This window comes from Rousettus aegyptiacus, unplaced genomic scaffold (assembly GCF_014176215.1).
Source record: "Rousettus aegyptiacus isolate mRouAeg1 unplaced genomic scaffold, mRouAeg1.p scaffold_m13_p_10, whole genome shotgun sequence".
Taxonomy (NCBI): Eukaryota; Metazoa; Chordata; class Mammalia; order Chiroptera; family Pteropodidae; genus Rousettus; species Rousettus aegyptiacus.
In genome coordinates, this window is record NW_023416285.1 from 8,531,489 (window position 1) to 8,543,476 (window position 11,988).

Sequence of the window (11,988 nt, forward strand, 5' to 3'; positions counted from 1 at the left end):
GTAGTTTCTGCATTCTAGAACAGATGCTGACAAACGTCTCTGAAAGAGACCTTCCAGTAGTCAATTTTGAGCTTTTGAACCAGCTGAGAAATTGGTAGAGATTGAGGATGTTAAGTATTCACCTTGTTCAACAATGTAAAAGGATGCTCCGGGGTGAGGATCTCTGCAGAGGTTGCTGGGATGTAAGTGACGTTTTGCTTCCTCTGGCCAGAGGACCAGAGGTTAGGGAGTTGGGGGCCTGGACATGGGGGAAAGGGCATGGGAAGGGGGAACGTGGTTTGGCAGAGGTGAGAAGGCCCAGCAATGGACACAGGCTGGGGGTTAAGGAAGAGACAGTCAGTGAGGACCCCTGAAAGAAGGGGCAGGATGCTAGAGGCAGCATAGCAACGTGGTTAACAACACGGGCACTAGAGCCAGACTGCTCAAGTCCAAACTCCGGCTCTGTTATTTACTAGTTATGTGACCCTGGGTGAGATCTTTAGACTGTCTGGGACTGACTTTCCTCATCTATAACATGGGCTTAATAATACTACCTTTCATATGGATTATAATGAGGATTAATAAACACCTAAAATTGTTTAAAAACTGTTTGGCACATAGTAAGAAATACATAAAGAGTTAATTAAACAGTTAACAAAGGCAGGAGGTTTATTTTTCTACATTCTAATTCTCTTAAGTTATCCTCAAGTTTTGCTAAACAGAAGATGCTTAAGTCCGAGCTCTGGGTATGAAACAAACCAAGAGTGAGGAGACAGCCAGAGGTGATCAACAAAGCAGCAGCCCAGGGCAAGAGTGACACATGATACTACCAGGCTGGATGTGTGGAACAGCTAAGCTCTCCCTGATGACCCCTGGGGGAGGGAACCTAACTTCCTCCCAGGGCTCGGTTATTATTTTTAAAATGTTTTATTGAGGAAAAATTTACATGTCATGAAATACACTAACCTTAGGAGTGCAATTCAATGAGCTTTGACAAATGTATACAACTGTAAAACCAACCCCCTGATCAAAAAATAAAACCTACGCACGACCCCCAAACTCCGCCTGCATCTTCTTCCCAACAATTTGGCAGCCACAGCAGCCGGTGCTTTGACTTCCGACCCCGTGGAGTGATTTTGCATGATGCTGAGCACCGCACAAACAGCAGGATGTGGGACGTGTTCTTCTGTGTCTGGCTTCTTTGGCTCAACATCACGTCTTTGGGGTTCATCTTTGGTGTGGTGTATGTCAGTAATTCATACTTTTGATCGCGGAGCAGTATTTATTTCATGACATGAATATACCATGATCTAATGATCCACTTCCCTGTTGATAGGCATTTGAGTTGTTTGTCCTTCAGGGCTATGATAAATAAAGCTGCTAGAAATAGTCTTGTACAGTCTTTTTGTGGATATGTGTTTTCATTTCTTTCGCTAAATTCCTAAGACAGAATTTCTACTACGTGTATATATATTTTTTTAATTTTTAAGATACTATCAAACAGTTCTCCAAAGTGGTTACACTCCCGCCAGCAATGGATGGGAGCTCTCATTGCTCTGTATCACTGCCGATATTTTGTATCCTCTGTCTTTACTTTTAGTCATTGTGGTGGGTGGGAAATAAGTTGCATTTCCCTGATGACTACAATGTGGAACACGTGATCTTAAGATGCAAACTTAGATAACTGATGTTAAAATGTAAGTTGTTAAAAAATATAATGAAAGCTATAATTTCCTCTTTTTAGCTATATCCCATAAATTTTGATATGTAATGTTTTTATATTATCATTGAGTTTAAAGTAGTTTCTCATTTCCACTGTGATTTTATTTTTTTGACCTACGGCTTATTTAGAAGTATACTGTATAGTTTCCAAATACTTGAAGATTTTCTTGGTAGCTTATTGTTATTGAGCTCTAATTTAATTCCTTTGTGGTCAGAGAATACCCTCTGAAATACAGAGTACATTTGAAAGTACATTCCGGTCTTTGAAATTCATCCAGGCTTATTTTGTTGCCTTTCATGTTTTCCATATTGGTGAATATTTTACATTCCTTGAAAAAAATTTTCAAGTATATCGTCTAAAAATTGTTCAGTTCATTATCTATAGATGCCAATTAGATTAAGTTCGTTGATGGCATAGTTCACATTTTCTGTATTTTTACAGGTATGTCTAGTTCTCTAATCAAATGCTCAAAAAAGGGCATCAAAATCTCTAACTACGATTGCAGATCCCTCTCTTTAGTTCTCTCCGTATTCGCCTCATTCTTTCTAATGCTCTGTTATTGCATTATACCCATTTAGGATTGTTATGTCTTCCAGATGAACTGACCCCTCTACCATTATGAAATATCCCTTTTTGGTTCCTGGTAATATTCTTTGTTCTGAATTCTACTTTGATAGTAATACAGCCATATTAGTTTCTTTATGTTTAACGTTTGTGTGTTATATCTTTTTTCCATCTTTTTACCTTCAAACCTATCTGTGCCTATATTAGGACTGCCATAACAAAATACCACAGACTGGGTGGCTTGAAAAGCGGAAATTCATTTCCTCAGAATTCCGAAGGCTAGAAGTCCACGTTCAAGGTGTCAGCTGGCTGGATTTCCTCTGAGGCCTCTCTTCTTTTGACACTTGCAGGCAGCCACCCTCACGCTGTGTCCTCACATAGGTGTTCGTCTGTGTTACCTGTACGTTAATCTCCTCTTCATACAAAGACACCAATCATTCGGGATTAGGTCCCCCCAATGATCCTATTTTACCTCCATCACATCTTTAAAAGCCCCATCTCTAAATTACGGTCAAAATCTGAGGTTTAAGGCCTCAACATATGACTTTTGGGGATCGCAATTCAGCTAACGGTTTTGTATTTAAATGTCTCTCTTGTAAGCAGCATACAGTAATTTCCTGCTTTTTTTTATCCTCTCTATCCTTTTCAATGGTGTGTTTAATTTACATTATAATTATTGCAAAGGTTGTGCTTAAATTTATATCTTGTTATTTGATTTCTGTTTGCCCAATCCTTTCTCTTATTGTTCTTTTTCTGTTCTCCCTTTTCTATCTTCCTGACAAATATTTTTTAGTATTCCATTTTAGTTCTTTTGTTGGATTTTTTTTTTTTTAGCTTTTCTTTGTATTAAAGTTCAGTGTTGCCCTATGGATTACAATTTGTATCCTTAATTTACCATGATCTGCTTATTGTTACTATTGTACCTCTTCATGTAAATGCCTCACGAAGTGTAATTCCATTAACCCCACCTGTGTCCCTGTGCTAGCGTGGTCATACATTGTTTAACTACATGCATTATGAACCCAATAATACAATGTTACTATTACTATTATTATTCTTAAGAAGCTTGATCTCTTTTAAAAAATTAAGAGGAGAAACAGTGGTCTTTTATATTTACCTATACATTTACCATTTCTGATGCTCTTCATTTTCTCCTATAGATCTAAGTTTAAATCTGCTGTAATTTCCTTTCAGTTTGGATAAATTCCATTAGCATTTATCATACTGCAGGTTGGCTGGTGAAAAACTATCTTAGCTTATATGTACCCGAAAATGTTTTTATTTCGCTCTCGTTTTTGAAGGATATTTGCACTGACTCCCCCATTCTCCTGCAAATTCTCTCACATCCTAAGGAGCCAATCTCATGTTGCCATCTATCACAAAGCGAGGTATAGCCGGCTCTCCTGACCACCCTCATCCCTGTCCATTAAAACCGATCCTGACCTGCTTGCCCCAACCTTAAGTCGACAGCCAATTGAAAAGCCACCTCTTTTGTAGAGCCGCATACCAAAAAGCCCAGTTCCCTCATAGGGATAACTACTGAATATGCAACTCCAACCCCAAAGGAACCACTGACTTTAGATCTCAGGCAACCACTCTGTTCCTTCCCCTTCACCACTTAGCTCTTCTGCTCCCACCAAAACCCCTCAGTGAGCAAGCTCCAGAGCCCCCACCTCCTTATTTGCTTCTGTAGTTGAGGATACCCTGTTATCAATATAGCCACCATGGGAGAGGAAGACAGCATCTTCTCCCGAGGAAAGCCTTTCCTCTTTCCATGGTGATCTTATTTAATCCACAGGGTTCGGGTACAGCTGGTCCCGCCCCAGGGAAGAGCATGTGACACCTGCCAGGCCACTCAGAGCTCTCTATCTCCTCAACCAGAACGACTGGCTCAGGGATGGACATGTGCCCTAAGCTGGGACTGTTCAAGACCTCTTGAAATTTCTGCCAGTGTTTTCAGGAAAAAGATTGTTCCTTTCCCTCTGGCATTGTGAGTTCCAAACAGGATATTTGTGGCTGCCACTGGGAAGTGGTAGTCCTAGCGTTTCACCTGGAGGCCTGCCTCCAAAGTCTGTCCTCTTTAACTGATGGTCTTATATGCTTCACAGATCCTGAGACAGAATTCAGAGGATGCTGTGGGAGTATTATTGGCTGGAGAGCTCATTCGGCTCAGGGGGCCTGACGCCACCATTGATATGGTAGGGGGTATAGGCCCTGCTTCCCCAGTGCTATGGTCTGAATGTCTGTGTTCCCTCAAAACTCATATGTTGAAACCTATTGCCCAGTGTGATAGTATTAAGAGATGGCGCCTTTAAGAAGTGACGAGGGCAGGAGAGTGGAGGCCTCACCAATGGGAGTGGTACCCTTATGAAAGAGGCCCTAGGCAGCAAACGTGACCCTTCCTCCATGTGAAAACACAGTGAAAAGATGCCTTTATGAACCAGAAAGGAGGTCCTCGCCAAACACAGAATCTGCCAGTGACTTGGCCTTGAACTTTTCAGCTTCTAGAACTGTGAGAAATAAATTTCTGTTGTTGGTAAACCACCCAGTCAGCGGTATTTTGTAAGGCAGCCTGCATAGACTATGACACTGAACTACCTAGAGAGCTGCCTGATTAAAGAAGCTCAGTTACATATCGCCTTTCAGGACCCCACACAAGCCACTTATTAGTGCAGGCCACCCGGTCTCTGGTGTTCTGATACAGCAGCCCGAGCTAAGACAAGTGAAGAGCATATTCTTCTCTGCCCAGTGAGTAATATTAGTTGTGGTCACGTGACTTTCTTTCACCAGTGGGATGTGGGTAGAAAGGAGAGAGTGCAGTTCTGAATACAGGCTTCGAGAGGCATTGCCTGCTTCCGTCAGGCCTTTGAGCTGCTTCCCTTTACGAGGGCAACAACATGCCCTAGGCAGAGGCTAATCCTTCAGCCTCAGTCCTGGAATGAGAAGGCATGTGGAATAGACTTGAAATCTTCCCATGGTTTTGGGCAGAGAAATAACACCTGACCTCTGGCCAGGAGGCAAGCTCATATAAGCCCAGAAGAGGTGAGCTAAAAATTACTGATATTTTGGGAACACTTATTATAGCAGCAAAGCTGACTAATAATATAGGTGATATATAGATGGGGGATTTCTCCTTGATGACAAAGGTCCCTCATGTGTCCTATTTAAAGAACACTTGGAAAAATAGGGAGCAGATGTTTTAGGCCAGCCTCCATCTGAGTTTTGGTCAGGTTTACTAACCTTTTTGAGTTTCAGGTTCTTAATTTATAAAATGGCCTCTCTGGGTTGCTGTTGCAATCACATAAGACAGTTTATATAAAGCCCGTAGCTGTATTGAAGACATACAAGACATGCATGTTCCCTTCCTAAGCATGCTGCAAGGGGCAGTGATAAATACTTGAAGACAAAATGATGAATGAATGAATGAATGAATGAATGAAACATGGTTCCAAATCTGAGTCCTCCTTCACTGGAGCCCTCAGAAGTCCGCACATCCTCCTGTACCTTTCTTCTTCACCGCTGCTGGTCCCTTCTTCAGCTGCTAACTTATCTTGACACTCTTCTCTGGGCAGGGTCTGAGAAGGTTCATTGAGCTTCAAGCATGAATCCTAAGGCAAAAACAGTTGCAAGATGAGACTAGTTACGGTGCTTTGATCCAAGCTATATCTTATCAAATCAGAGAGCAGAGGAGAAAGAGCCCCCAGCAACCCACCACTGATAGCACAACTGATAGCCCAGGATGCTGAGGCCTGTGATGATTCAGTGCCTAAGATAGTGCTTGGCTTAGGAGCTGTATCAGTGACTTGTATCCTGTTTTTCCGTCGAACAAGCATTTCGCAGGCTGACAAAACTTAAAGCATGGAGAGAGTAGCTTGTCCAGGGTCCCACCATCAGTGAGTAGCGGAAATGGGAGGTGTGATTAGGCAATTTGACTCCAGGGCCTGATGCTTAACCACCTCATGGTGCACTCTGTATGTAATCCATGGACAGTGGTCCTTGTTGGGCCTACTTCACAGGCCTTATGGGGATCAGAGGAGAGTGCCAGCAACAGCCACTGGTCAGCAAGTGTGAGCAATCGGTATTATTACACCCATTTTACAGGTGGAAGTCTGCTACATTGCGTTACACAGGATCAGAAAACACAGAACAGAAATGGGGTACGGTGGGAGCAGAATATGGAAACTACGAGCTAACATTGAGGCTTCAGAATTTTCTATGAATTGAATTTGTTCATGTCATCCTTTCTTTTGCACAGAGATATAGAAGTGAGAAAGTCTTTCTTATTTTGCTTTTTCTACTTGTCAAGGTAACTGCTGTCCACGGAAAACAGTGTAATAAGACAGGCCAGGAACAGACTTCTGTGTTCCAGCTGGTTGCTATGCCATGAGTCGTAGGGCCCAGTGAGTTCGGCTCATTCTCAGAGGTGATGTCACTGACCAGCTTACAACCTCCATGTGGACCCGAGACTAATAGACCCATCTTTGCCTCCTGCTTTCAGGTACTTGGGGCATTCAAAGTACCTAGGAGATCTCCGATTCCTATAAAATGCAGAAGCAGATATTATAGACTAAGATAAACAGCTTTGTGAGATAGTTATAAATATATGTGTTTTTATAATCCAGGGGAAATTGCACAATAAATGTGGACCACCAACAACCAAAAGTCAGAACAGCAAATCCTACAGTACAAGTACATAAACGATGATGAAAGTTAATTAGGTCCAGGTTTCAAAAGGAAATTGAAGTTTATAAAGAAACTTTGATAAATAGAAAGCATAAAATATGTTGGCAAAAACAAAATGGTACCAGTAATCATGATAAACATGAACTACGTTCAACATAGATACTTATCTTTGTAAAAGAAGCTGTTCACTAAAACAACAGTAACGAGCCTGTAAGCTTCTACTGATAGAGCTTGAAAACATGAGGCAAAATGCTCAGAATTAATTGTAAGAAGAAATGGGCACATGTGTCACTAACACGCACCTTCCAGAAACTGATACATCAAGTAGAAAAAATTAGCTAGGTTATGGAAGATTTGTACAAGATTAATAAGCTGAAGCTAAATAAGTAAAAAAGACCTCTAAACACCGTTAACATGCACACGGTATTTCAGGCATTCCAGTCCCTCGACCCTATGAGATGGGCGCCATCACCCATGAAAGGCAGTGAAACAGGCAGGAGAGGGTACGCGACTCGCCCCAGGTCGTACGGTGACTATACCACAGGACTAGGATTCAGTTATGTGTACTTTGATGATCAAACTGAGAATATATGCTTTTTTCCTACCGCACAGGAAACATTTTTGCAAAAATGACCCCACAGCCAGCTACAAAGCGAATCTCAACACAGTGTGGAGTGCGACATTCTGCAGATCCTGTTATCTGATGACAATGCAATAACATTAGAAAGCAACAAGAAAGTAGGTTTAAAAAACAAAACAAAACAAGATAAACCCCGAAACTCTGGAATACAGCTAAAGATACACAATTAGTTGGAAATTTATAGCCTTAAACCTGTTTATTAGAAAACATTTAAGGAGTTAGAAAAAAGTAACAGAATAAATCCAAAGTAGAAGAAAAAAGATATGAAAGATCAAATTAAGGACGTAGGAGAAAAAGATCTGACCAACCCATCTGAAAGCTAGCTTTTTGAAAAGGCACATCAAACTATTGGTAATCCTGATCAAGGAAAATGAGAGAAGGAACTTAAAGCAACATGAGTAACAGACAAAGACCTCATGAAAGTTATTATAGAGATGAAAACGACTTTCGAATGGACTCTGAGCCACCGTGACGACCCCGAAAGGGAACGCGTGGGATGTGATTGCTGGGCCACCTTATCGACCACATTTAAAGCCATCCTTGGCAGGAGTCCAGAAAAAAGGGAGGCTAGAAGATGCTAGACAGGCTGATAATGATGCACCCAGTTGACTGCTCCGGTTCCCAGCTACGTCGCATTTGTCTGTTTCCATACTGTAACTCACGGATGACCGTGACTCTTGTGAGGTCGGCAGGAAAGACACCGCCGCCCTTATGTTACAGATGGGGATCTGAGATTGGAAAAATTCGAAGACTCGTCTCGGGCCGCGAGGCCACTGAATGGCCTGGTGGGCGGACCCGCGGGTCACCCGACTCCTGGGCACGTCATCCCGTGTGATGGCACCGACACTGGCTTGTGCCATGTTGGCACTATTGCCAGCTGCCGGAGTCAGCACCTGACCGGGTGTGATTTCACACTGTGTTGTACGAGTGTGCTGCTCACAAGCAGCTGCAGAACAGATGCTCAGAATCAACCTGAGATGAAGGCTGTTTCTCTGACCAACTGAGAGGGGAATCCAGTAACCCTGTCTGTTGCTATTCACTTGTTTCCAGCCCCCAGGACACCAGAGACAGGGGACTCCTTTCCAAAAAAGGAGATGAACCCTCCCTCCCCACAAGCAACTGAAGGGTCCCAGGTTCTTCTAAATCATCCTCCAGCCACGGCGAATTTCTGAAGGAGTTCCTACTCTAACCTTTTAACTACCAGGATTCAAAACGGCACCCTTAGGCCATTCATTCAGTTGTCATGTCATGTATCAGTTTATGTAAAAGGAAGTACTAAACATCTGCCACATGCAGGTATGTTAGGTGATGGAGGATAACGATGAATAAGACATAGTTCTTGATTTCAACAAATTTATGATTCAGCTGGAGTGGAGGGGATCAAAAGGTTCCTGTAAATAACAACAACAAAAAATGTTCCCCTCCTCTCTCCTCCACCTTATATACCTGGTGTTTTGGATCAAAGTACATCGTTTAAAAGGAGCTAGGATGCCATTGAAATATTTTACGAATGAACTTGACCATGGAGATTGAGGGCTGGCTGAAACAGCACTTGCAAGCCCACCAAAGCTTATTTCAACTGTGCACTCTTCTCCCAAGTAGAAATGGAATAGACTCTCCGGTGGCTCCTTTTCTCGTTATCTGCTTGAGATTCCAGTCAGCCCCTCTCGGGACCGACCCGGAGCCACTTGGGTGTCCCTTCAGTTATCTGCCCCTAATTCATACTCCTGGGTTCCCCATCGGGCATTTTCTCAGGCTCGGCCTGGCGTTCCATCTCTGGCGTTAAAGCGACCTGGGTGTAAATTGTGCACAGAAAGATAAATTGTTCTGTTTCTCTTCAAACCATCCACCCACTGCAAAAGCCTCTTCCCTACCCCCTCCCAAGCAAATGGCTGGTTAAGTTATTTAATTCTATTTTTTTAAAAAACTTTTTTTTAGGCAAGGCAACCCTTGGTTGACCTCACAGATTGCAAGGACCTTGTCAGCTCACAATCCCTTATTTTTTATTTTTGAAAATGCCTAGAGCACCTGGTCTTCCTAGGTGGTCTCCCCTTCAAGTACTAACCAGGCCCGACCCTGCTCAGCTTCTGAGAGCGGACAGGATCAGGCTTGTTCAGGGTGGCATGGCCATAGACTGGCCGGCTTTTTTAAACCTGTGTTCACATTAAGTCTTCATCTTTCATCTTCCAGGCAGTTAACCTCTTCTGGATGGTTTCTATTTTAAAGGAACACCCACGCCCAGGAAATTTTTGAATATTTCTGGAAGGATATATTCAAAGCCGCTCTCAAGTTCAGTTGTCAGTCTTTCAAAGGTGTATCATGTGCCTCTTAAAATAGAACACCTAATGCAATGAGGTTTCACCGAAATGATTACAGGAAACTGTCAGAGACACTATAAAGTCGCTATGTATATATGTATATATATAATGTTTAACAGTTTTGAAAAATGCCTTCGTATTCTTTCTTCCGTGCATTACCACAAGTCTCCAGGGCGTGGAGGGTGGGATCATCACCGCCATTTTACTAGCTAGAAGCAGTATAGTAACGTGGTTTAGTGCATGGGCCTCAGTACTGCTCTTTGGGCCTCAATTTCCCTATCCTAAAACAAGGATAATAATAACGCCTCGTTGGTTGTGTGGGACTGTGTAGAGCACTATGTGCCTGGCACGTAGTCAGGGCCTTATCTGTGTCTGCCATTAGGAGTGGTAAGGGAACTGTTTTAGGAGAAGTTTTCGGACTTGCTCGAGGTCCCCACGCAGGTGCCGGGTAAACCGGGGGTGGAATCTGTGCCCTAACCCTGAGATGGAAGCTGTCGCCTGCCCCTGCTCCAGCGGATCTCGGCCCCTCTCAGCTGGGCATCTCCATGGACGGGGTCTCCGGGGAAGCCCCTCTCAGTCCATGTTGGATGGTACCAGACCCTTCGAGGGACATCAGACAGAGGGCAGCGGCCCCTAATGGCCTGAGGGCACTCCGCACATTGCAGTTGCTTATGGGCTTCATGATTGTTTGTCTGCTGACCCCCAGGACAGCTGACCCTCTCTGAGTCACATGACCCTCCAGGTTTGGTACAGGATGACTGCTGCCCAGGAAACAGCACAGGGCCTTTCGTGAGGGGATATTTCTCGGGCCTGGGGGCGCCTCAGAGGGCCCCTTGTCTCCTCTCCCACCAGCCCCAGGGATTTGACTTTGGGACCTTTCACTGTGCTCCTTCCCCTGGCCATGGCCCTTTCTGGGGAAGTCATGTGCAGCTTCAGTATTCAGGGAGCAGCTGAGGTCACTGAGTCTCTGTGAAATTCCTGGATTCCTCAGGCAGAAAACTCCCTCTCTCATACTAGCTGCACAAGGTCTTCCAGCCCTTATTATACAGCATTAATCACACCAGGTTACCACTTAAGTAAATATCGATTTCCCCTATTTGGGATGGAGCTGCCCAAGGACCAGGACCAGGCCTCATCCTGCATTCACCCGGCACCCGGCCCCTGAGCCTTGCGTAGGGACAGCACTCAGATACCTGCCTGGGCGAAATGGCTTGAATAATCATGATTACAAAGGACTCTCCTTGTTCTCCTGGAGTGGGTGCAAGTAGGGGAATCTATGAAAAATGTCAACCTGTCTCTGCCCCCAGTTCACTGTGACCCAGACACTAGGGGTCTTCTAGCAAAAAAGTGTCTCTTGAGAATTACCAAGACTAGAATGGCTTTCTGGAAAACAATGACTAAAACAGCGATGCTAAGAGAATCAAGGAGACCAGACATGAGAGACCACACAGTTGACTTTGGTGGGGACAGAGCCACGCCCAGGTTTGGCATGCTCTGAGACTGGAGTGAAAAGTCCCCTCTCAGTTAGCGGTATTATTTATTGTTTATATCTCTTTGACTCACTGAATTGCTTTGGCAGAACAGCTAAGGGCCGAGACCAAGACTCTGGAGTCCTGAGCAAAGCAAACTGGCATAGCCCCTGGCAAGAACATCCCCGGGGAAGCTGTCCTTTCCCATCCTGGTTGGGCATCATGCTCTCCACCCCCAGACCAGCCGTGGGTCGTTCGAGCCCCGCTAAGCCTCCTCCTTGAAGGCTGAACTGCCCCTCGCAGCATCCCGCATCGCTGCTGTGGGCTCACACATCAGGAGGTGGCCTGGGGAACTTCTCTAGGACTTTGCATCTTCAGGGCCTAAGCAAAGCTACGACTTGCTGGGCTGGCATGTAGTTAGCTTGCCAAAAATATGTGAACTCAATTACAGACATTCTCTGATTGGCCAGGTTCGGAGAGTTTTGTTACTCGCTGCGTTGGCAAGGCTGCGGGGCAGCGGGCACTCACGCGGGCTGCTGGTGGAGTGTACGCTGAAATGACTGCAACAGAAGGCACCGTGGTATGTGTATCGAAGTTAAAAACGCACGTACC

The 11,988-nt window shown here is 44.2% G+C and overlaps 1 protein-coding gene and 1 pseudogene across 9 annotated transcripts in view; both read right to left on the reverse strand.

Annotated features, from left to right (window-relative positions):
• FAM184B (family with sequence similarity 184 member B) overlaps positions 1-11,988 on the reverse strand; it is a 65,143-nt gene that overhangs the window by 22,681 nt on the left and 30,474 nt on the right. For all 9 annotated transcript variants that reach the window (XR_004953048.1, XR_004953050.1, XR_004953049.1 and 6 more), the window contains one exon: positions 5,771-5,874. Coding sequence is in view for 3 of the 9 variants with exons in the window: in XM_036227547.1 (XP_036083440.1) it covers positions 5,771-5,874 (104 nt within the window). In the remaining 6 variants the exon portion in view is untranslated. The remainder of the gene's footprint in view (positions 1-5,770; positions 5,875-11,988) is intronic.
• Positions 9,606-9,724, reverse strand: LOC118609000 (annotated as a pseudogene).